Here is a 24,181-nt window from a genome sequence, read left to right as displayed (position 1 = left end):
AGCTGTGAAGTCATCCCAGACCTGTAAAGCAAGTGAAATGACTAATGTCTTAAACACTAAGTTCTAGGGTGCTTGGTTACACAGCAATATGCAAATATATCGTGACAATCTGAGTGAAAAATGTCCCCCATGAACTCATGCACTTCAATACATGATCCCCAACTGAAGGTGCTGTTTGAGCCCATTATGGAACCTTTAGGTGGTGAAGCCTTGCTGGAGGAAGTATGTCACTGGGGACAAGATTTTAGGGTTTATAGCCTCACCCTACTTCCTGATTCTCGCTCTGCTTCCTGTGTTCAACAAAGATGTGATCTCTCAGCTACCATGCCTACCTGTTGCCACGCCATATAGAACTGTAAACCAGGTAACTCTGGTTGTGATATTTAACACAATATATTATACAAATATATATAATATTAACTCCATACATAAGAGGGAATAAGAAGACATTACATAGGATAAATTGATGTGACAAGCCAATGTTTTAAAGTAACATTTAAATGAAATAGCAGATTAAAAAGAAAACCTCAAGCTGGCAAGAAGGCTCAGTAGAGGAACCGCTTGTCACCAAGCCTGACAACTGAGTCCATCCCCAAAACCCAACTCATGAGTGGTAAAAGGAAAAAGCCGGTTCACTGACCCCACACATTGTCCTCTGTCGATGGCATGCCTGTGTTCTCTCTCTCTCTCTCTCTCTCTCTCTCTCTCTCTCTCTCTCTCTCTCTCTCTCCTCTCCATGTATTTTTAATAAAGAAAATAGCAAAAGAACTGAAAGGATATAGAGGAACTGATTCCATCGGTTTCTATAACGTTTTCCCTCTGTTGTTTTTAAGACATTTTCCAATGAAAAGATTTCCCTCCCTCTCTTCTCTTAAAAAAAAAAAAAAGATTCCAGGCCTGACATTAACATTAAGGAGTCCAACCAAGAATGTAAGAGAACACTAACAAATAAATGAAAACTGCTTAAACTCCTAGGGCTGAGCCATCCATGCTGTAGTGCTCAGGAGGACAAGGACAACTATGGGAACTCTGGCTTAGCCTGCCTGGACAAAATGTTCAGTTCTATGTGAAAAATGGACCATCCCAAATGAAGACACTGGCCAGTCCTTATACACACAGCCTTGTGATGTATCTCTGTGTTATCAGTTACCCAGTGATTTCAACCCAGACATCCAAACAGTTACAGACATGCAAAAAGTATACTGGTGCCCCATGGAGACAGTTAATACACACCATGGCACAATCTAGGGTCTTCAGAGTCCTTTTAAAACCCCAAATATTAGACAATTACATGAGCATGGCTGTCTGCTATGATGAGAAAAATGGCCACAATTACCCTGACTTGGTGGAACTGGAGATTCCTCCTCCTCACCGGTGTCCCTTAGAAAGAGAAAGGACTACTGTGTAAGAACCTACCTGAGCAAAGGATCTGTCTTTTGTCATTAAAAACAATCAAAAACAAAATGCCTATAGATATTTTAATACTTTATAATGGACTAAAGGCACGAAGTTTTTTTTTTTTTTTTATAAACAAACTCTTGCAAGTAAAGTTATGGTTTTTTTTTGTAATTTATCATGTTTCCTTTGAATTAACATATTTTATATGTTAGAGACTTTGAGTAAGGAAGTAGATTTAGGAAGGATTTGGGAGAAAGATCCACTCCCGGGGTTTGCAAGGCTCCAGATCTTGAGTGAGAGCAATACAACCTCAAGCATAAACACCCATGTCCTGCCCACTGCTGAGACTAGGCATGCATGCCTACCACACATGGCCAAGAGCAAACACTAGTGTTAAAAATTGAAAGTACCACTCGGAGGCAGATACAGGGAGATCTCTGTGAGTCTGGGGCCAGCCCGTTCTACACAGTGAGTTCCAGGACAGCCAAGATGACACAATGAAACCCTGTCTTTAAAAAAAAAAAAAAATAGTGGCACATAGCTTTAATCCCAGTACTCAGAGAGGCAGGCAGATCTCTTGAGTTCTAGGACAGCCAGGGCTACCTAGAGAAACCCTGTCTCTAAAAACAAAAATTTAAAAATTCCACAGGGGCTGTGGAAATGGCTGGCCAAGCGGGCATGAGAACCTGAGTTCAGATCCTAAGCATCCACGTTAAAAAACTGGGCAGGTGGAGTGGTAAGATGGGCAAAGTATCTAGCACTTCCTGGACAGTTAGCCTCACAGAATTGGTAAGCACAAGGTTCAGACACACTATCTCAAAAAACGACAACAGAAAGTGCTAGAAGAAGAGTTGCCTAGGGTTGATCTCTTGCCTCCTTGACACGCTCACAGACACAGAGACACACACAGAGGTCCCTTCCTTTCTTGCCCTGGATAATGAAGAGATAATGCTAGAGAATGGAAAATGTAGCCTCTAACTTTCTTCTAAGTAGCTTCAGGCTGAGGCTCTGGGTAGAGGGCAGGGTAGGGGGGCAAAGAAAAGAAATCTCCCTTGTAGGAAAGGGAGAAGCCTGCAGTAAGAGAAGTGGTGGTCTGCAGGAGAATTGCTGGGGATTACGCTGGCTACTCCCAAGGGCTTGGTGTGCAACAGGAACAGGCACTTGTTCCCCTTACCAGACTACCACTAGGCTGTGCCTTCTCACATGGATTGTATTTAGTAGGTATGTAGTAAGTGTTGGGTGGGTGGATGAATGATGAGGGCTGGCAGGCAGATCTGAGGGTGGTCTGACACAGCAGGTATGTATCAGTGTGGGGGGCTATCATCAGAACTAGGCAGTTGTGGGCCTAGTGACTTATTAAAACACAAACCAGACTCTACTACCCACTGACTGTTCCAATTAGAGTTCAGGCCTAGATCTGTCCACGCCCACAGCTCTGACTTGGCCGTTCACCCCTCTCCCACAAGCCCACACTCCCTCTGTCCTTTTCAGGGTTGTGTCCAGCTTGTTCTCACCTCAGGACCTTTGCATTTGGCATTCCCTCTGCCTGACACGTATTTTGCCCAGATGTCATGTGTCTGGTCTCTGGCCACTCCTATCTCAAGTCTCCAGTTACATCTTCAGAGGGAGTTTCCTAGATCCCAAACAGTATCTCCATCACTCTCTAACCAATCGTCTGGTCAGCTTATCACTGTCTTAATTTACCCAAGTTATGTGTTCTCTGGCTTGCTCTGCTTTCTCCCTAGAACAGAGAACATAAACTCTGTGGAGACAGTGACCTTGCCTTAAGCAAGTGTTCACAGTAAGTGACCCACAAATACAGGAAATAAGTGGAACTGTAGACAGGTAAGAAAGTGCTAGGTGTGGGTGGGACGCTGGGTTGAACTCTGTGGGTTAGTGAGTGTGGGTGCTGTCTGGGTGGCTGGGATTATTTCAGGCCCTGGAGTGAAAGAACACATTAGGTCATTTTCCTGAGACATGGGGGAAATGCTTTGCATGACCTCCTTACCCTAGGAACCTTCCACTTCAGGGGCAGAAAGGGTGTGTGGGGGGTGTGCCTTCAGCTCTGTTTGCTGGATGGTATTTCAGCTGGAAGCCTCAGGAAGACAGGAAGCTGAAGCATGGCTTCTCTACTCAGCACTGCAGAGAATCTAACATTGCTACAGATGTGGGCCTCTCTCACATTCTTGCTCTACAGATGTTGGTCTCTCTCACGTTCTTCTCTTCTGGTTCTAGAGATCAAGGAAATCCATGCATATTGAACCTTGGCTAATTCTGAGTGTCTTGAGGTAAGGATCGGAAGGACTATAAGGCTCTGATGCCCTGTGTGATTTCCAGTCCTTCAGGGTAGCAACCCAGACTCAGCAGGCTCACTGTAAATATGCTCCTTCTGAAGGCAACAGTAGGGCTCTTGGGCCAGAAGGGTCTGCACCACAGAACCAGAAACAAAACAAATAAAGAATGTGTTCCCTGCTGAGCTTTTGGCATCCAACAGCCTACTACCTTGACTTTGTGAGACTTTTCCCAGAAAGGATTAGGAAAGAAATACTTGTTTTTATGAGAACATTAATTTAGTGCCTTTAATGAGTGTAAACATTCATACACATATATACATATATATATATCCTTAACTGCTCAAATTTCCTCTCTAGGGAAAAAAGTGCTCTGCTTGACAAAATTAACCTCAACCTTCCCATCAGTGTGGGGTGGGCAGTGGAAGAGTCAGGGGCATGCTGAAGGGAACAAGAGCCATTTCTGGGCGTTTCTTCTTCAGTGATCTCTGGAAATCGGGTTCAAGCAGTGGTGGGAGGAGTAAGCAAAGTCTTCGGCACCATTTACGGGGACCAGGGAAGCAGACACGGCTTGGTGAGTAGAGCAGTGTCCTAGACAAAGTCCCTCTCTTGGCCTGTGTTTAGGAGCCAAGTGTACAGATTTGTGGGACAATCACTGACAGCCCCGGGGGTTCGGAAGGACATGCACTAGTAAAGGGTTTGTTCCACAGAGGAAAATAAAATAATAAAACAACTTCCCCTCCCAAACTTGCCCTGATGTTTCCAACTTCACAGAGAACAGTGCAGATGTCCCTCAACGGCCCTCACTTTTAATAGATCAGAGAGAAAGATTATGATAAACGGTGGGAACAAAACTCAGGAATTCATGGGCCCCATAGTCCCCCACTCTCGGCCCTCTGGGGACTAGCTGTAAGCTACATTATCATTTTGTTTATTAAGGTTTTACTGTGAAATATGCCAAGCCTTGCCCTGTCTGAGCACGGAAGAGCAGATCTTAAGATTCCATACAGCAAAGTTGCCGTGGTAGAAAACACAGGAAAAGGCATGCCAGGTTTCTCTGTTTTCCACTCACCACCACCAAGCTCTTCTGCTGCGGGCGAGCTCAGTGGTGCTAGAGTGCCTCGGCTAATCTAGAAATTGCTTCCATATGCAGGCACAGGAAAGAATGTCCTCACTGGCTGTTGGAAAGGAAACTCTGGGCAGCCACTCCTTCCTGCCAGAAAACGCTTCTCAGGCCAGAGAGAGCCGCAGGCATTTGAGCCGAAATCACACATTTCCAACCTCCCCCATTTATGGATGAGGGGACTGAGGCAGAGCCATGCAGACAGTGGCCTGAGAATGGCTCCTTCCTGCGTTCCCTCTCTCTCTTTCTGTCTGCCAGTCTCTCTGTCTCTGTCTCTCTCTCTTGAATGGGGTAAGCTGAGCAGAACTTCTTTATGGAAGGGTGCTGTGGGGGAAGGAGAGGGTGCCAAGAATGGCTGGATTGTCCTTGACTCCTCAGCCTCAATGCCCCATTAGTGCTGGGGTGTTCCTACACCCAGAACAAAGACCACAGGAGAATCAGCACCCCCTTTCCACAGAAACCCATCATATATAAACCAGGTTGATTGAAGCTTGAGTCAGATCATCCAGAACGTTGACATTGGACGGGAAGCTCAGCCCAGACTCAAAAGACCAGCTCTGGACAGTCAGGATGTAATGAACAACTCCCACTCTGCCCACAGGTTTCCACCCTGACCACAGGCAGGAATATGTATGTACACACACACACACACACACACACACACACACACACACACACACGAGAGAGAAAGAAAGAACATGTTACCTAATTCATACTTATTTCCCAGTAGTTAGCACATCAAAGTTAGATCTGGCCAAGAATTAGAGCACACCGCCCTAAGCCTAGCTACAGTTCACTGCTGACAGCCCTTGCCGTTTTGAAGGCTTGCCATGCAGAGGACCTGAAGTTCCAGATGAGTCTGGGCGGCTCCGTTACATAAACCAAACTTTTCTGTCTCATTCTCTGCTGCATAGATCATGTGTGTCACAGTGCCCTTCAAATAATACTTTATTAGCAATACTGCTATCTCTAATTAGAAGAATGACTATCTTAGTTGAAAGTGCTAACTAATATGCTTTTTTTATTTGTTTGTTTTCTGTGTGGGTGGGATGTGTGTGGGGCTGGGGGTTGAACCCAGGGCCTCACATGTGCGGGGCAGGCACTTTATCACTGAGAACATCCCCAGTACAACAGAGCTATTCAATAAAAACTTCACACATAAGAAACACAGAATTAGAGATATAACACGCTTGCGTCCTATAACATGGTTCTTCCTACTGAATAAAGCATCATTTAAGTTTCTCGTTCACTCTAAAATCATACTATTTTCAGATGTAATGCTATGGCAATCATCACACATCCATTAGACTATAGACAACCATGAACTATGAGCAGGTTTCATGTCTTTCTTATATCGGGTAAACAAAGTCAGACAAGCAAATGTTTCCTGTCCAAAGAGAACGAAGGTTCAGCGTGTACTCACCCCATCAGCCATCATCCCCACTCCCTCCCTGGGTGCTCCATCACCGCCTCCTCACCAGCCTTTAGGACTACAAAAGAAAGGTAAACCTCATCTAGCATTATGCAGCCTCCGACATTGGATCCTGCAGAAGTCTGCGGAAGCATCCGAGACTGGTTTACACCTACCTGACAAATGCTTGTTCAGATTGGCAATTTTCACACAGCAAGTTGCTGTCCATTCCCTGGTGGATTCCAACCAGTTTTTTCTTATCTTTCCAAATTATCGGGTCAGAGGCCAACTCTCCTTCCACCTTCCCATGTGTTTCAATGGTTGCACTCAAGTCACCAGGCTTAGTGCCAAGTACTTTGACCCAAAAGTCACCTTGCTGGCCCCAGCTCTTCTCATTTTTTAAAACAGGCTAGAAGTGAAAGATACCTGCCTGCTTCCAAGCCTGATGAGCTCAGCCAAGTCAGTAAAATAATAAAAATAAAAACAGGCCAGAATAGAAAATATATCTGGTAAACATGGGAATTGTTTCATAAAACTTTTGGGTTTTTTTTGTTTCTTTCTATCTATCCATTCAGCCAACCATCTGCTCACCCACCCACCCATCCACCCCCCATCCACCCATCCACCCACCCACCCATCATCTACCCAGCTTCAATGGAAAATGTGTCTGTTACTCCGGACCACAGCCAAGAACAGGTTTCAGAGCACTGGTTCAGATACTGCTTCTTTACCTGCTAGACTGTGCTTACAAGGAATCCTTTTTCAGACGCTGCCCCCACTGTTCCCTTCATGTCTATAATTTATTTTGATGTAGTCAAGGGCCCCACTCTGAACATGATCCATAAGCTCCCTTTTCTTGTTTACACTTACAGGTTCCTTTTTTGTTTACTACGTAGCCCTGGCTGTCCTGGAACTCACAGAAAACAGCCTGCCTCTGCCTCCAGAGTGCTGGAATAAAAGGCCTGCGCCACCACTCATGGTTCCACTTACAGATTCTTACATCAGTAAAAACTGTAAAAATACTTTGACTCTGGGAAGAACTGAAGAATCCCCCACATCTGTTTCCCCACTCCCTAGAAGCTACACGGTGCAAACTCCCTTGCTCATAGGGGGTTTATTCCTAAAGTTGTTCTTCTGTGGGCCCTTCTGATTTACCTCACAGAGGGGGAACAAAGAGGAAGGTCCTGGGTCATTTTACACGATAAGGTCAGTCACAGCACACTCTGCTCTCCAATTCCTCTAAGCAAGAAAGCCATTACTAGTTTTGAGGGAGCTCACTGATTTATGCTGGGACTAGGGCAGGAAAAGATCGAGGTCACTTAGTCACAAGGCCCTGGCAGGCTTCTTCTGGGCTGTTTGGAAGATAGACGAAGCCACTCTCCACAGAATGCAGTTCTAAGGCAATAGCTTCCACATACCCGGAGGTCTAGCTCCACAGAAGACGGGCTGACATGACACAATAACACCCTCAACAGCAGGACCCAGAGTGTCATTCTAATCAAAGACAAGGCAGGTACAAAACACTGGACATCAGAGACTTCTAAATCAGAATCCAAGCTCCACCTCTAATTCCTTAATTTTAGAATGGTCTGAGTCATACCAGAAAAACAAAGAGACTGGGAGAGAGAGCTCAGTCTACACAGTGCTTGCTACACAGGCACGAAGACCCAAGTTACACCCCCAGAACCCACACACAAGGACAGGCATGAAGCAGCGCTTGTAATCCCAGGGCTGGAGAGGAAGAGACGGGAGGCGCGAGGAGGTTCACAAGTGGCCATCCGAGCCTAACTGGCAAGCCCAAGGTCTCTGTCTCAAAAAGCAAGGTGGATAGAAGTCTGCCCCAAGAAACACATGCCAAAATCGATCTCTGTAAACATAACACACACACACACACACACACACACACACACACACACACACACACGCACGCAACCCTCCACATACATGGAAAGAAGGGAGGTAAGGGAGGTGGGAAGGAGGAAGGGAGGATAGGCAAACCATTCAATTCTATTGCACTCTAATCTAGAACAAAGAATGACCCATGGATTTGAAGCTGGATCCCACATCAGACAGGGTGAAGAGTCGGCATGACTCCATTTGACACTCGTGGGAGTGTTTTGTTGTTGTCTAGCACATATTCCAGCAGAGGAATCATTGTGGGGGCTGACAGTGTTTCAGGCCTGCTGGATGGAGAGTGGAAAAGAATGAACCGCTTCTCATCCAGGTTACAAAGTACGGTGTTTTGCAGTTGCTGTGGGGAATTCCTTTCACATCTCCTTTCTGGCCTTGCCTTTTCAGTTCCCCCAAAATGTTCTTCCTGTGGAGAGACCTGTGCAGAATCACAGCTAAAGTGGGTCCCAGGCCAATGACACCTCACAGATCCCTCTACCCCACCCTACTGCCTGGGACTGGGTTAAGGAACTCCAGCTCAGAGGTGTATCTTAACTTATCTGATAAAACATTAAACTCCCCTCCATGCTCTGAAGATCCCCAGGCCATTGCTGTACAGGAGCAAGGGTGTTTTATAGCCATCTTGTTAGTCTGGGCCAATAGTAGGCTGCCTGAACCTCCTCTAGGAAAGGCTTCCAGCTCCATCTTGGAGCCTGGCAAGAATCCACTATTTACTGGCCTCTTCATCCCCAAGGCCAGTGAGGTCACAGCTCCCTGAGTCCAAGCCCTTAACAGCTGGGTTTGAGATGCAGTCCTCTTTGCCAGAAAGAAGAGGCCACATCCCTCTTGTCCCTACCCCATCAATGAATTCTGCTATGAATCAAGCCAACTTAACGCCATCACCTCCTAAACATCTAAGAGTCAGAGGGGGCTAACGACTGATCTACTAGGACCTTCCAGAAGAAAGCTGTGTCATGCAGACTGGCGGTTCAGCTGTGTCATGACAACTGGCGGTTCAGCTGCGACTTGCTCTCTGTCTCTTGATATTTATCCTGGATGTGATGGGTTTCCAACATCCATCTTTAAGAACATGATAACTGTGATCCTGCCCAGTAAAAACAGACTGACTCTCCTGTGTCTTAACAAGAAATTCATTTGTGGTATACTAAGCAAACTCAGGCAGTGGAGAGAAACTGAACTAGAATTTAGCAGGCCTGTGTTCTTATCTCAACTCCATACCCAGCGGGTCCCTGGCCTGGTCTGGGACACCTAACTTCTACCATGTCTTCTTCACCCACCAAATGGCAACAAGATCTTTGCACAGATTCTCATCACTAACACCCTAGAATATTACAGATTTGGCTAAGATACAAAGTTCTGCAGTTTTCACATGAATTCTGTATGAGCAGTCTTAGATCTTTAGATGTCCCAAGAAGATGGTTTTCCTATCAGGGACTGCTGCAGCCTCAAGGTTGTTTGGGATGTGTGTCTGTGATGGGTGGCAGATGTTAACACAGCTGATCAGAGCACAGTAACGCTGGATCCAAACCTCCAGCAAGGAGCTGAGAGGTCAGGATTGGTCTCTAAATTGCCTGGTTATTCTTTGCACAGCAATGGGCTACATCCCTACTGAGGAGAATTAGGTTGCTGCTATTCTCTCTCTGTCCTCCTATTGAGCCTCTCCTTGAAGTTTGGAAGTCCTGACTTCTATCCTTCTTTAATTGGTAGGCTTTGCACCTTCCCTATCCCCAGGAACCTCCTGATTTTCCTCTCCATCTCAGTGTTACTAGGACCAGCGATGACAAGGAGATGAACCTACTAGGACTCCACTCCACTCTCTTGGGCATCTGAGTTCATAGGGAAACCACACATCAGTGTGTAGAGATGGAAACTTTCCATGAACAACTGCAATCCAGGATAGTCTGGGCTGAGTCAAAACAGCAATGTGATGTCCCTCAGACCCTAAGTAAAAATCGCAAGCAAGAGACTCAACCAGCAATGTGCACAGCCGCCAACCAACAGCAGGTCAGAACTCTCAACGGTGCTGCCCATGTGGGTATTCTTATCCACTCTCAGGAATCCCCACCACCATGGCAAACACTCTCCACAGCACACACAGTCACATGTATGTGGGGTTTGGTCTGGGGCAGTACCACACACTCATCAGGAAGCAATAACTTCCGAAGCGCCTACGAAGTGCACACAGCAGCAATACAGGACTTGTCCTAGGAAGTCAGGAATGGGTGGTTAGAATGAGCTGGTTAGAGCTCAAATGCCCCTTAAAGTGCCATGACACCTCTGTGTGTGAGGGTGCACACACACATGGTGTGGAAGATGGTTTCAGATTGTATGCTTGTGTGCAAAACAAAGGTAGGCGATAAAGGAAGGATGTGTGTATGAACGGTGAGTATGATTTTGGTTTTTATTGTATATAACACAAAATCTACTTGTCTAGGTCAAGTTTCATCTATACTAGTAATTTTTTTTTAAAGTAATAGGCCAGGCATAGTAGTGTACACCTTTAATCCCAGCATTTGGGGAGCAGAGGCAAGAGAATCTCTATGAGTTCAAGGCCAAGCCTGGTCTACATAGGAAGTTCCAGGCCAGCCAGAGTTACTTATTGAGACCCTGTCTCAAAAGTAAGTAATATTATAGCATAGACTATGTAACAATATAATACAAGTATTAAGTATTAGAAAAGTAATATTATCTAAAAGCCCCCTTGTCATAGTAAGATCATTGTTCCAGCTAATGACTTTTCTTCAGTAAGTACCCACTGAGTATAAATAAATATTTCTAGAAGCTGGCTAAAATCTAACTTGATCTTTACATGTTACACATATACTAGCTCACTGAGAAATGTGGTAGCATTGCTTCTTTCCCTTATTTATTACTTAACAACAACAACAAAGGCACAGCAAAAACTCTATGCTCATCAGATCTCTGGCTGACAGTTTGCAGTACTGACCATGCTGTTAAGAAGGTCCTATTCCAGAACTACTCCGGAGTGGTCTGCTCCACCAGAGAAACCTAAACTTTTATCTTCTTCCTACAAATTCTTAACCTCTCCTACACAGTGGGGTATCGCTGTTCATCTCTTAAAGAGTCTCTGCTCCTCTTGCACCATTTGTTTAACAAAGGGTATAAAAGGAACTGAGTCAATGAGCCAGTTGATAATCCAGTCTTAATCTGAGAATACCATCAGTTTCTAGAGTCTGTACTGTCTCTGGGGGTTGGTGGGAGTAAAGGACTAGAAGCGGAGGGACAGTGGGAAAAGAGATCACCTGCCTTTAGGTATCAGTGCCAAAGACCCATGGCAGCAGGGTGAGCATACAGCCTGTGATTCCTATCCCTACAAGTCATCAGTGTTAATGCGGACTCCAGCATGGGAGGATGGGAGGCTTGACGATGATGAGAAATCTGCACCTCCACAGTGGTTATGAAGGATCCTGCCCCTGCAAGGCCACATACCTATCTGCCCCCACTAACCAGAGTTCTAAGCTTGAACTGGAGAGTGAGTACCTGGTTGGCTCTGAGGTGTAACTCACCTTTGCATTTTAGCCAGAGAGTTGTATAGGGAGAGACCTTTCTACCCACACTGTCTTGCTATGGGACACAGTTCAAACACTGAAACGTGCAGGACTTTGGTCTCAGTGCTCCTAGGAAACAGATGTTGTGTGCCTGGCCTGGTTCTGATACCTGTAGGCAGACGTGTCAGTCCACCTGTGTTATAGCCTTGTCTTACTTAGCATGAGGCCCTGGACTTGCCTCAGTCCTGGCAGCTTGGCAGAATGGGCAGACTTCTCTTTGGGAACACTGACAAGGCCAATACAGCCTTACTCCAGGGACTCAGTGCTTAGAGAACAGTCTGTATTTTAAACAAGATGTCCCTCTATGAATCTCCCTAGCTTTTTAAAGACACAGTACCACTTTACTGTGGTGTTTATCAAGGGCTCACAGAATTTCCTAATTTTCAATCCCAACTTCTGCTGCTGCCCCAACAACAGGTTAGTTACAAAATGCTGTTATTCTGGGCTACACAATGCTGGCCTGACCTACTCAAACACAAGAAATCTCGCTGATGGTTATTCTGTTCGTATAAACGACTGCAGTTGCACAGCTGTTTTTGATTAGCCAGTGTAGTGCTGGAGTTATATACAAATAATTTTATAATGAACTCAGCAAGCACAGGGGCAGGGGAAGAGGAATCTAGTCTCACCTCCCAAGAAAATAAAGCAGGAGCAGGGAGGGCGGGGGCTTTCAGTAGCAATCCAGGTTTCAATCCCTATGTGTGCATTCATTTTTCCTCCTATGTAATTTCTGTAGAGCTTACAGTGAATGTTCGTTCTCAAGGAACCTTTGTCTTAGGATTTTTGGAATTGAGGGAGACCCAATTAGCTCTGTGGGCTCAAACCTCCTTAAGTATTCCCAACTTTGTATGTGGTAAGTTTCTGGTTTTCCCATTAAAACATTTATATTTCCTGAGACAATGTCTTAAATAATATATGTTTAGAAGGAGAAAAATCAGGATTGAAAGGTCTCTATTTACTTTATTGTAAATAGAAATTAAGCATTTTAGTTTAGCACAAGAACAATTAAGCTCTGTGAGCCTTGGCACAAGTTTTTCTTTTTTGTTTCAAAAAGGCAAACACACACATTTAAGAAATTAAGAAAAAGGTGAGGCATGAATAATTCAAATGAGTGCTTTTTTGGGGGGGTGGGGAGAGATACTGACACAGGTTCTCTAGAAGAATCACATGAAACAAATCAGGAAAAGGAGGTTAGAAAGTTTGTATCCCTAAACTGAATCGTGTGTCGAGGACATGGGGAAGCACACTTTCAAACAGTATTTGTTACTGAGATTGTGAGTTGCCATAATTTTGAAAGTAATACCACACAGCACACAGAAACAAAAGCTGCTGTGTGTTAGCATGCTCAAACACACAGGCAGAACATGTTCTCAAGACAACTACTGTTTCAGAAGAAAACTTCAAACAACATGAATGGGGAAATAAGTTACAGAATATTAACCGTTCACACTGTAGTTGAGTTTTTACCTGGAGAGAATGTCTATGATGCTTTATCATGTTTCAAAGGACTATGCCTGGAGCTGAGGGTGTAGCTCATTGGTAGATCACTTACCTAGCTATGTTTGAGGTCCTGGGTTTAATCCCTAGTGCTGTGGGGGAAAAAAGTCATAGGCTAGTATGTAGACTCCCACTTTTAGTACTGGAAGCTATTTATGAAAATGCACGTGTCAGCAGTTATGTAAGCAAGAAAAAAGCATCAGCCTGCACTACTCATATTGATTACCTCTAGGAATGAGAATTTAAAAGAGGAGAAAATCAACTTTTTATACTTTTTTTGGTCTTTTTAAAGTCTACATATGTGTGAGGTATATAGGTGTGTGTGTGTGAGAGAGAGAATGTGTATGAGTGCGTGCATGTACGTGCAAACATGCAGACATGTGAAGACAGGAAGAAGACATCTGTTCTCAGTCTCATTATTGGGACCAGTTCCTCACTAACCCTGAAGCTCACTGTTGATGAGGCTGCTTGGCCAATGAGCTCCGGGGATCCTCTCTCTTCACCAGGCAATGCTAGGGTTACAGGTATGCAAAGCAATACCTGGATTTCATTCAGGTGCTGGATATTCAAACCCAGACCCCATGCTCCACAGAGCCATCTCTTCAGCTAGGGATACATAATAATTTTGTGATCTGAACAAATTGAAACTATTATTTTCAAAAAGTGACAGAGTCACGTGTTCAGTAGGACTACATAACAAATGCTGAATGCCTGGCCTGTTGGTGAGTAAAACTTCTCCCAAGCTCATTGTTTTATCATAGCAAATGGAGGTGGTTATTTAAAGATTTTTGCACAGAAAGGAATTTTATGGTTAAAATAAGACTATAATACTATACTCACAGCTCTTTAATCATTCAAGAGTAATTTCTTCAGATTCTAGTTCCTCTTCAACACATATTGAGGGAAGAGGGAATTATACTATCTAAAAAATTACCTTCTAGATCTAGAGCCTTCTATGCTAACAGAAGCCCCATATACCCTCAACCTAATATTTTTTTATTTGTCTCAGACAAAATGTGAATTTTTGAAAGTAAGCAATGCTGACACTAAGGGAAAGGACAGTGTGAGGGTTTGCTATAAAATTAAAAAAAAAAACCAGTATTATTTAAAACTGGCATTCTGGGTTTTCTCTTTGGCAATGTATACATACATGATAATCAGATTCCATCTGTAATGGACACACAGGCCCTGCCTAAAGCAAACCACCTTCCTGCTTTTAAAATCCTTTAAAAGACCTTCAGCTATTTTGCCTTTTTCTAGGTTCTCAAAAATATAATCAGGAAGTTTGGCACACCTAAAAGCTTGTTTCAACGTTCCTCAGATGGCTGTGAGATCCAGGGATGAGAACTGGTTTATTCTTTCTTTCTTCTGAACACTCTAACCCTTTCATGCCCAATCCATTACTATAGTCCTTCCTGGAAGTCATACCCACAGCCCGCCTAATGGCATCCACATACAGGGGCTGTTGATGGGCTGTGGCCTGTTTAAGAGCAGGCTGTTTCCTTTCTCCTCTATCCAGGGCTAATCTGACTGCCTCTATTATTTAACTACTCATCCCTACAACACATGACTATTGTGGTCAAGACACAACTCTCACTGTTTACATTCTCAGAGAGTAAATAGCTAGGGTACATGTTTTCTCAAGACCATCAAGGTTCTCTGCAATGCAAAGCTATTCTGCTGGAGGAGGGGAGACCCAAGGTTTCCGAGCATTATTTGATAGCTAACGTTAACACTTTCAACGTGGTATTACTCACAGTCAGTCTGCTTTCTTTGACCCTCGGAGGTCTAACTTCCTTATTCCCTATACACAATCTCTTGCACATATCAACAAGAAAATGTCTGGGATGTTTCAGAAATGGGTTGAGGTCACTGGAAATACAAGTGGCTGAAAAACAAGAAGTTCAACCAGCTGCCCATTGGTCTATGTAGGGTCAACAGGACACATGCATACTGCCACAGAGCAAATGGCTGGCTGTGTGGACAACTTTAGCAAAAGCTAATAGGTGAGCTGGTAGTCACTGACTAGCAGTGGACATTAATGGCTGGTTGTGAACAACCAATAGGGGACTAATTAAATACATCCCAACTTCAGAATGCTACACACAAGGACGGTAAGAATATGAGGAATGACGGGCATGAACTGGGAGAGAAGACAGATGGGTTGTACATATTTAAAGTGACAAGCTTTGCTCTCTAGAGACTATACACATTTGAACACATATAGACATATTTAAAGGAGCCCGTATTGTCTGGTATGGAAAATTAAAAACTTGTGAAAATCAACTTTGACTTAAACAATTGACTGCACTAGCCCAGAAAACTGGATCTGAAGCCACATTCCATGCACACTTCCTTCCTGCTACAGGCACCATTTTCCTGACAGACCTGGTTGTAATCCAAGTTCAAAGGAGTGACAGGGGAGGCTGGTGTCTTCAGCTTCTCCCCTGGGCTTGTGTCTCTTCTCAGCCTTGAGCTGAGCCTTCACACTCATGTGAAGAGAAGCAAATGCAGGCTTCTCAACAGGGGTCCTGGGCTCAGTCCTTACCTTACTAGAAGGAGGCACATGAATCACAGCGAGTGGGTGGAGAAATTCAGTAACCGAAAGAAAAAGTTCTCAGCAAATGAGAGGGGGCCTGAAAATGGAATGCCAAGAAGACAGTCTGGGGTTCTTATCCACTGAAAAACAAAACAAACTAACTAAAAAAGTAGCTTTGATTGATCTAAAGGCTGGACAGAGCTCTCAATTGGGTCTGGGGTCTGTCTGCCTCCTCTCCCCCCTTTTTAGGAATCACTATGGATGGGAGGAAGTAGGCTGGCCTGGTTTCCTAAAATAACTTGTATTCCTGGGCTTTTCTTATCCAAGGCTTGTAGTGGGGTCCCCAGGCCTGGGTCTTAACTGCTGGATGCTCCCACAGGATGTTCCTGGCTGTTGGCCTGTGTCACTACAAAGGGCATACTCCCAAGATTAGTCAGGAGCTCTTGGTCCCTGTTTACCTCATTTTGGAGTTCTATCTACCCGCTGTCTCTAACAGCAGTAGAGCAGAGAATATCACCTCTCAGATTCTCCAACAATGATTGTCACCTTTCCTACAAATCCTATGCATTATCAGAATATTTCCTACTTTGGAATGTATAAAGATACTCTACAGTTAAGGTCATCCATGGTGATGAATGTCACTTATACAGATCACACAGAGTAAAAGTCCAGTTTTAGGTTGACATAAAAGTCAGTGTTCTGCAAACCAAGGATCTGTTTTGACTCCACATGGAAGTCATTCACCTCAACTCTGACAGGGTGAGAGATCTACCACCACTTAATGGCCAGATAAACTACCTTTTCAGGGGAGTAAATATAAACATGGATGTTTTTTAAAAAGTGGTTGCTTTGAAGATCCTGCAGTCAAATGGGGAAGAAAAGACAAATGACTGCAATACAGGACATCAGAAATCAAGCACAGAGTGGGCCCAGGCTAACAGTGACAGAAGTTGGCTGAGAGGAACAAGCGGGAGAGCTCGGAGCATCTCAGTGTGCAGGAGTGAGTTTTTACACTGTGTGCCACGCCGACCACATTTACTAAAGAGATGTGTGCAGAATGGTGCCTCCCACTGACTTAGCTCTGCTCTTACAGAAAGCAGCAAACTCTATCATCTCTGTCTTCTTAAGGATTTGTGACCAATCCAAAAAGTCTGCAGAATTCACCATGCAAATGAAGAGAAGGCAAGGGGAGAGGAGGGAAAGGCCATCAGATGAGAATGAGATGCATAGTGTGGCTGGGGCCCAGGATGGTAGAGTAGTGTAGAATAAGGCTGGGGACAGAGTTATGAGTTAAAGGTGCAGGGTCTGGGAGGAGACTGCCCAGGTCTGAACACTAATCCTGTCACTAGCTATGCAGTTTAGCCTCAGGCCCACAGAAGCAGAAATCTCACAGGGTTGCATGAATAGTAAATGAATCAGCTAAGGGACATGTGAGTGGAAATGTTAAAGGAAGGGGGAGGGAAGGAAAAAGAGACAAAGGAAATAAAGGAAAGAGAGAGGGCTGGAGAAATGGCTCAGCACCCACATGGTGACTGGCAACCATCTGTAACTCCAGTTCCATGGAATCCAACATGCTCCTTGGGGCTCCAAGGACACCTGCATTCATGTGGTGCACAGGCCCTGGATTGTTTGATTTTTAACCTGAGTCAAATCATTCAAAGAGATGAAGAATTTCACTCACTTAAATAGATACAGTTGCACTTAACTGCAGCTCAGTGATAGAGTCTTGCCGAGCATGCCCAAAGCCCTATGCATGCCCAAAGCCCTATGTTCAAACCTCAGCACCGCAAAAAGAAAAGCCTCAAGTAATATAACCAAGAGATAAAGAGGAATTAAAACAAGAAATGAGTTATACAAAAAAAAAGTTTATTCAAAGAGGAAAAATACAGTAAACAGCATTAAAATATTACATAGTGACACATTCTTATGTAAATCATAGCAATCAAAGCTACAATACAAAAACTGTAGCTAATTACATCTCCTGTTAATCTCACCTGTATTCTTTCATTGAGTAGCAAAGCTTATACTTCTCAATAACAATGGTATTCTGACTACTGGAATTGGGTTCCATACCTGAGATCAAACTGCTCGGCCTGAGGCAGGCAGTCTAGTATACTGTTCATTCTCCACTCCCATGAATGGAGGCTATGCCGTGACTACCACAGCATGATAGCCAATATTTCCTGCTGCCAAAGCGCTCAGACAGTGATGCACGCCACCTTTGCATTCCCTGTCCTTCATCTGTCCTCAAAACCTCAGCGGAGAAGGCTACTGGGTATACAGATACTGCAGCACCTACACACCAAGGTTATTCTCCTCCCTAGGGCTGCATGGTAGATATGAAACATGGGATAGACTGTGGAGAGCCAAGAGATTGCTCCTATATGTTAATTTATGCAAAAAGAAGCTCCAATATGCAGGCTATTTTGTTGTGTACACACTAATACTGATCATAACAACGTTAATGATAACAGTCCACAAACACCAATAGCACCATGGTATACAACCTGCTAAGTATACTGTGCACATGACCACATATGAGCCTCACAGCAATCCCCTGTGTAGAGACCACTGCTCCCAGTTTAGGGTGAACGAGAAAATGACCGCGTAAGATACAGTACTTGTAGTAGATGCAAGATGGAGAAGACTTTGTAGTCCACGAAGTAAGCACATGGGAACTGTATTCAGTACACACTGCATTACCTGGGAGCTCTCAAAACATGAAACATCTAAGGCTAGAGGTTCATTCATGTAATCCCGGTAACTGACAGGCAGAAGGAGGAAGATTGCCCCAAATTCAAGGCCAGCCTGGTCTATAGTGCAGGTTCCAGGCCAGGGATGATTATCTATCAAGACCCTGTCATAAACAAAACAAAACAAAACTTATACCCCTCACTCCACACTCACAGAATTGGGTCTTCTAGTCACACACAGCTAAGGACCAGATTGCCCCACACTAATTCACACGTTAACAGATAATACTAACTAACTAACTGAAGGGATTCTCTGAGCTTTTATTATTCAAAAGTATACATGAGTCAGAGTTAGTGATCTCAACCTGACTATAATTCCCACAGGCTGGGCAGTACAATGAGGCTCCATGAGGAAGTCCTTTGTCCCAGGGAAGTGAAACCAGGGGTGTTTCTCAACGGAAGCAGGGATGGTGGGACATGGCAAGCACACAGAAAATGATAAATAATTGCTAAGGGGACAAGCCAGTGATGGACCGAGTCCCACCAGCTGCAAGCAATTTCACTCCTGGAAACCCCTTAGTATTCGTTCTGTACCCCTTTCCGTCCTACCACATTCACCTTGCAGTTTCATGCTGCTTCAAAACAAGGTTGTGTATACCGATGGGAAGCGTCCAGGTGCAAGCCATTCTCTGCTAAGTTCCCCTCTACCAACAGAAACCATGACTAAATCTTCCAGCAGAGCCCTCAGTGCTCAAAGAGCAGCCAGCTTGATTCCAAATGCGACCTAATTGGCATCTGTGGGGCCCATGGCCTAACTGTGTGGGTTGCTGGGAACCAGCTGCAGAGGGCACTCTATATGGAAATCATTAGAAATCTAGTAGACTCCACTGGTGGACAGGCCCCTGGAAGGCCCAGCTCTGGGAGACAGACGAAGGGGACCCAGCAACGGATCAAAATGTTCTTGTGTACTTCTATTCTTATGGTTTCACTGTGGAAAGTGCACATCTTTAAAATTACAGCTTGGTTGGGAACACACTTAGACATCAAAGACAGTGATGAAAACGTAACAGCCAGTTCATTTTTGCCCGTGTCTTGGTGTTAGATGACGCACAGCTGAGTTACCCTGTGTCATATTGCTTCTTGCTGTTTCGTACTCTGTTATTCTACTACATCCTCACACCCTGTAATTGAATAACTGTCAAGATTATCCACTCATTCATTTCTGAATGAGGCTCCAATCACGTGGTAAACCTAAGGACTTTAGGAAGTAGCTAAACACACAGTAGAAAAATGTATGAAATGAAGGAAGACGCAAAGCTTGCCGGCTGGAAGTAACTTCATTCTCTTTAAATGTCCCAGAAGTTGATCTTACCTTGCTTTCAAAGCTCTTTGCTCATCACCACTTAACCTAAAAGAGCTCATGTGATTCCTAGGGAGAAAAACAGGGTTTGGGTAGGTGCCAGGGAATAAGTGATGTTGCTGAGAAGCTGCAAGAACATTTGCAAAGCCTTGTCTGCCACTCCTCTCCAGCCCACAATGGTCACTCACTGATGTGTGTGTGATCTATACAACGCAACACCCCTATGTCTCTGAGAGACTTGACCTTATGAATGACAGCTGACAGGTAACTCGGGCACTGTCCTGAGCGCTGTGAGATGCAATGCTGTTAGTTTAGGCAAACATTTCTCTAAGAAGTCAAAAGGTGCTCTACAAACTGAAACAGAAAATGTCTTTATCCATTACTGAAATAAACATTTTTGAGGAAGCAAAATCTATCTATCAATGACTCCAAATGAAACTGTAGTATTAAAAATGAATGGAAAGTGTTAAAGGAAAACCTACCCAGACTGCATATGCGTAAACCATCCCTGAGGGTCCCTGAGCCTACCTGCATCCCAGCCCAAACAACTGGAGAGAGATGAAGGGCAAGGAAGATCCAAGGCAGACTAACAATTTTCAAAGAAAAGCCAAATCTGCTCACTCAAGAGAACCTGAGGGGCTGGGAGCCCATAGCCAAGGGGTGACTATTCCTTGGAGATTAAGCAGAACCTAGCCCAGCCAGGTTCCACATAGACACACCTTTTGTTAATCTAAGTTCAAAGTCTAGCCACAAACTGAGGATCTGGGTCATCCCTATTGAATTTCCCTTACACTAGCAAGTTTAGCAGTTCTTTCTTTTAAGAGGAAAGCACGCCAAAGTAGGGGGGTATGAGACTGAAGGGAAGCTGTCCGAAACTTGGGGAAACGCCCTGGGCGCAAAGTCCTGACCCGAGCTGGCCGCACTTCCAGGGCCAGTCACCTAGGGTCCGGCCGCCTGGGAGCATTGAAGGGGGGCGCCAAGTTCTGGGATCCACACGCTCCAAAGTCACCCGCCCTCGGCGGAGCCTGGGGCTGCAGATGTGGCATCCGGACATCACGGGAAGACCGCGGTTAGGTCGGGTCCCGACCGCGGGCGGCCTCGGGGCGGTGCAGCCCAGCAGCGCTCATCAGGGAGCGCTGCGTCCAGAGCCCGGGGACTGCCGCCGCCCCTTCCTCCCGCGCGGGCCCGAGCGGGGATCGCGGCCCCGGCATCCCGCCCGTCCGCCCCCCAACTCCGCGGACGCCCTGGTCCTGCATGGCTGGGCGCGGCTCCCTTACCGCGCGGCGGCTCCGGGCGGCTCCTCGGCCCCGCGGCGCGCGGGGCATTTTTTTCTGGCAAACTTCTCTCCGGGTCCGCAGGGCTGAGCCGGGGCGGGCAGGAAAAGCGCTCCGCGCGGGGAGGCTGCGACCATCCGGGAACTTCGCCGAGATGTGAGCCCTCCCCCTCGGCCCGCGTCCTCCCCCTACGGCCCCCGCCACACGCGGCCGCCGAGGCCGCTGCTGGCCCTTCGCCCTTCGCCCTCGCCGCGCCCTGCCCGCCCGCCGAGACCCGCGGGGCCGCAGCCCGGGCTGGGCTCCCCGGGGGCGGAGGCAGAGGGGTCCGGACCCGCGTGCGCCCAGGAGCCGGGCATGGAAGGGGCATCCAACCGAGGGCGCTGTCCCTAGAGACTTCCCAGGCCTCCGGGTGGGGTCCTTTCCTCCCACCCAGGGCTGGCCTTTACATCCCTCGTTTTCTCTCTGATCCCAAACCAGAGGGCCCCGCTTTGAGAAACTTAGAAGTCCCAATCCACTTAAAAGTTGAATTGTAAAACGGAGCGGAGCCCACTGAGGCCCGAGAACCCACTGGGAGCGCACTGTTCTTCCCATGGTAAGATGCCAATCGGCTGGGATTCTTGGAGTCTTTTGTTGTTGTTGTTGTTTGCCACCTATGTCTGAAAACACGGAAAGACTAAAAGTGAGTGTAAAGAGACTCTTGCCAGTTCTCAAAACCGCCACCATCAGTCCTCAAAGGCCAGTTAACACTAGGATGACACATTAGAAGATGCACATTTGAAGAGACAAATCCTGGTCAATATGATAACAGCACAATATAGAACCATATTCTAACAATACCAAAATGATGGAGCTCTCTGAGGAAAGGCAGCAAAGCTTCGAGAAGGTGCGCTACAAAATTTGGCGTCTAGGATACCGGCCCTCGACTTCAGTGTTTCTGTGTTATACCATTCCCACGTGGGCATTTTATCTTGACATGCTTCTGGAAGGTGCGATAATCCCGGAAAGGCAGTGGCATGAGCCAACTTTCCTAATCTCCTGTTGGCTTTTTTGGTAGAGGTCCCTAAATAAACTCATCTTTTTTCGTTTGTTTTGTTGTTTTTAGGTGTCACCATGAATTTAAGGCTGGTCACAAGCTTCCACAGTTAGCTGTATTCATCCAAGGTTCATTCTGCATTTCCCTTTTATTTTCGTATTTATTTAGTACATATAAGTGTTTAGCCTATAGATATGTGTGTGCTTGCCTGGTGCCACAGACACCATGAGAAGGTTTGGAATCCTGGAGAATGGAGTTAGAGGCTGTTGGGAGCCACCAAGTAGATGCCGGGAATCCAACTAGTGTCCTCTGTGAGAGCCACAGGTGTTCTCAGCCACTGAGCCATGTCTTCAGTTCTGGCCACCATTCTTGACGTTGAGTTTGGATCTGTTCCTGTGTTAGCAATGTGTGGTGGATAATCTCTCTTGTTGCCAACAACGCAGGGAATCCATGAGGAGGGTAAACAAGTTATACTCTGCCGTGTACTGCCGATAAGCAGTGGCAGTGACTGGGGAGGTATGTTAAGTACATAGTAGATGATAGTCTCAAATGCCAGAGAAGGGTGCCCACCTGCCTCGCTGGATTCTCACAGGAACCTTGTTTTACACACAAGAACTGTAGGGCAGGCTAACCTGCATGTGGACTTCTGAACCCACTGTGCCACAAGTCTCTTGACTGCCTCTGGTCCACCCCTGGCATGAATGACCTGAATTAAGATTCCTTAATGCTAAAAGAAAAACACTGTTAAATGTCAGTAAAGAATTGCTGGTATCCAAGCACATCTGGTTAAAGGCTCTGTGGGAACTTGGGTTCATGCAGGAAGGATGTGAAATAATAGGGAACTGAGCACCGTGCTAGGCCAGGCGATACTGCAGAGGATCAGGATGTGTTGGGGAGGACCGTGTATGCAGGCTGCTTTGCACCACACGAGTGCTCAGCATATTAAATAGATAAATTCAAAACTGAAAGGACAATGCTCCTGAGAGCTGACTATACTTACTGACACTATACCATATTCCAAAACAAAGGTTTAAGACAGTTGAACATGGTAATGTTTAAACCTCTAAGACAGCAAATACTTTATCTCTGTTTTTTTCTCTTTCCTAAAAATATGTACTTGTTCTAAACAATTTGAACATAAACATAAAACACAGAAAGAAAAACTCACCTACAATCCTATCTAGAAATCACTACTATTTATGATCTTCTAACTTTTTCCTGTAAATTTGTATTACTTTTTGATCAGTAAATAGGCATGGAGTTATAAATCAGTGGTAGAGTGCTTGGCTAGGATACACAAGGTCTTGGCTTGGTCTGCCACTTACACACACACACACACACTGAAAACCAGGTGAATAGGATCATAATGTATGTTTCCAGGTGTATTATCTATTGTATTGGTTTTCTGCTTCTATGTGACGTTAACGTAAATGTATCAGCTTAAAGCCACATCTACTTATTATTTCAGAGCTTTCAGTAAATCTGAATCCGGTATGACTGGGGTCTCTGTTTAAAGGCTGAGTTCTTGACTGTGGGTGCTGGAAGAGAGATCTACTTCCAGGCCATGCAGGTCACTGGCAGAATTACGTTCCCTACTGAGGCCGGGCTGAGGCACCTATTTCCTTCTGAGCTGTCAGCTGTAGGGCTGCCATCTACACTCAGAAGCAGCGCAGGCTTTGCCACATGGCTGATCTTCATCTCGACGGCCAGAAATAGAGGCTGTCCTCGTGCAAGCTCTACATTTCCAGCATGTTTGCCAGGATGAGTGCACATAAGCCCACTGAAAGTGATCCCCCTGTGTTAAACTCGATGTTAATTAGTCCATGAAATCCCTTCAAACAGCACTCAGGTTAGTGGCAGTTTCAATAGCTAGTAGAAATGCTAGGGATGGAAATCTCACAGATATGAAAATTTACCTACCATTCCTCTTAAGTCTCAACAAATCTACTTCATTTTTTTAAGCTGCATGTTTCTCACTATATTATGTACCACAATCCAGCAGTGGACATTTATATTGCTCCTAGTTGGTTTCCTTCATACACAATAACCATTCATAATCTTAAGTGCTCATGTACCTGTGAA

The 24,181-nt window shown here is 45.3% G+C and overlaps 2 protein-coding genes across 2 annotated transcripts in view; both read right to left on the bottom strand.

Moving 5' to 3' along the window:
* Wipf1 (WAS/WASL interacting protein family member 1) overlaps window positions 1-21,216 on the bottom strand; it is a 99,376-nt gene extending 78,160 nt beyond the window's left edge. Inside the window, exon 1 of the mRNA XM_051184461.1 lies at window positions 21,070-21,216. The gene's annotated coding sequence lies outside the window, so the exon portion shown is untranslated. The remainder of the gene's footprint in view (window positions 1-21,069) is intronic.
* On the bottom strand, window positions 20,846-21,433 carry LOC127221873 (putative uncharacterized protein MGC34800). Its single transcript, XM_051183839.1, has one exon. The coding sequence runs from the start codon at window positions 21,431-21,433 to the stop codon at window positions 20,846-20,848; it is 588 nt and encodes a 195-aa protein (XP_051039796.1).
* Window positions 21,434-24,181: the final 2,748 nt, after the last annotated feature.

This window comes from Phodopus roborovskii, unplaced genomic scaffold (assembly GCF_943737965.1).
Source record: "Phodopus roborovskii unplaced genomic scaffold, PHOROB, whole genome shotgun sequence".
Taxonomy (NCBI): Eukaryota; Metazoa; Chordata; class Mammalia; order Rodentia; family Cricetidae; genus Phodopus; species Phodopus roborovskii.
Note: the sequence above shows the minus strand (reverse complement) of the source record. Positions and strands in the feature narration are given on the sequence as shown.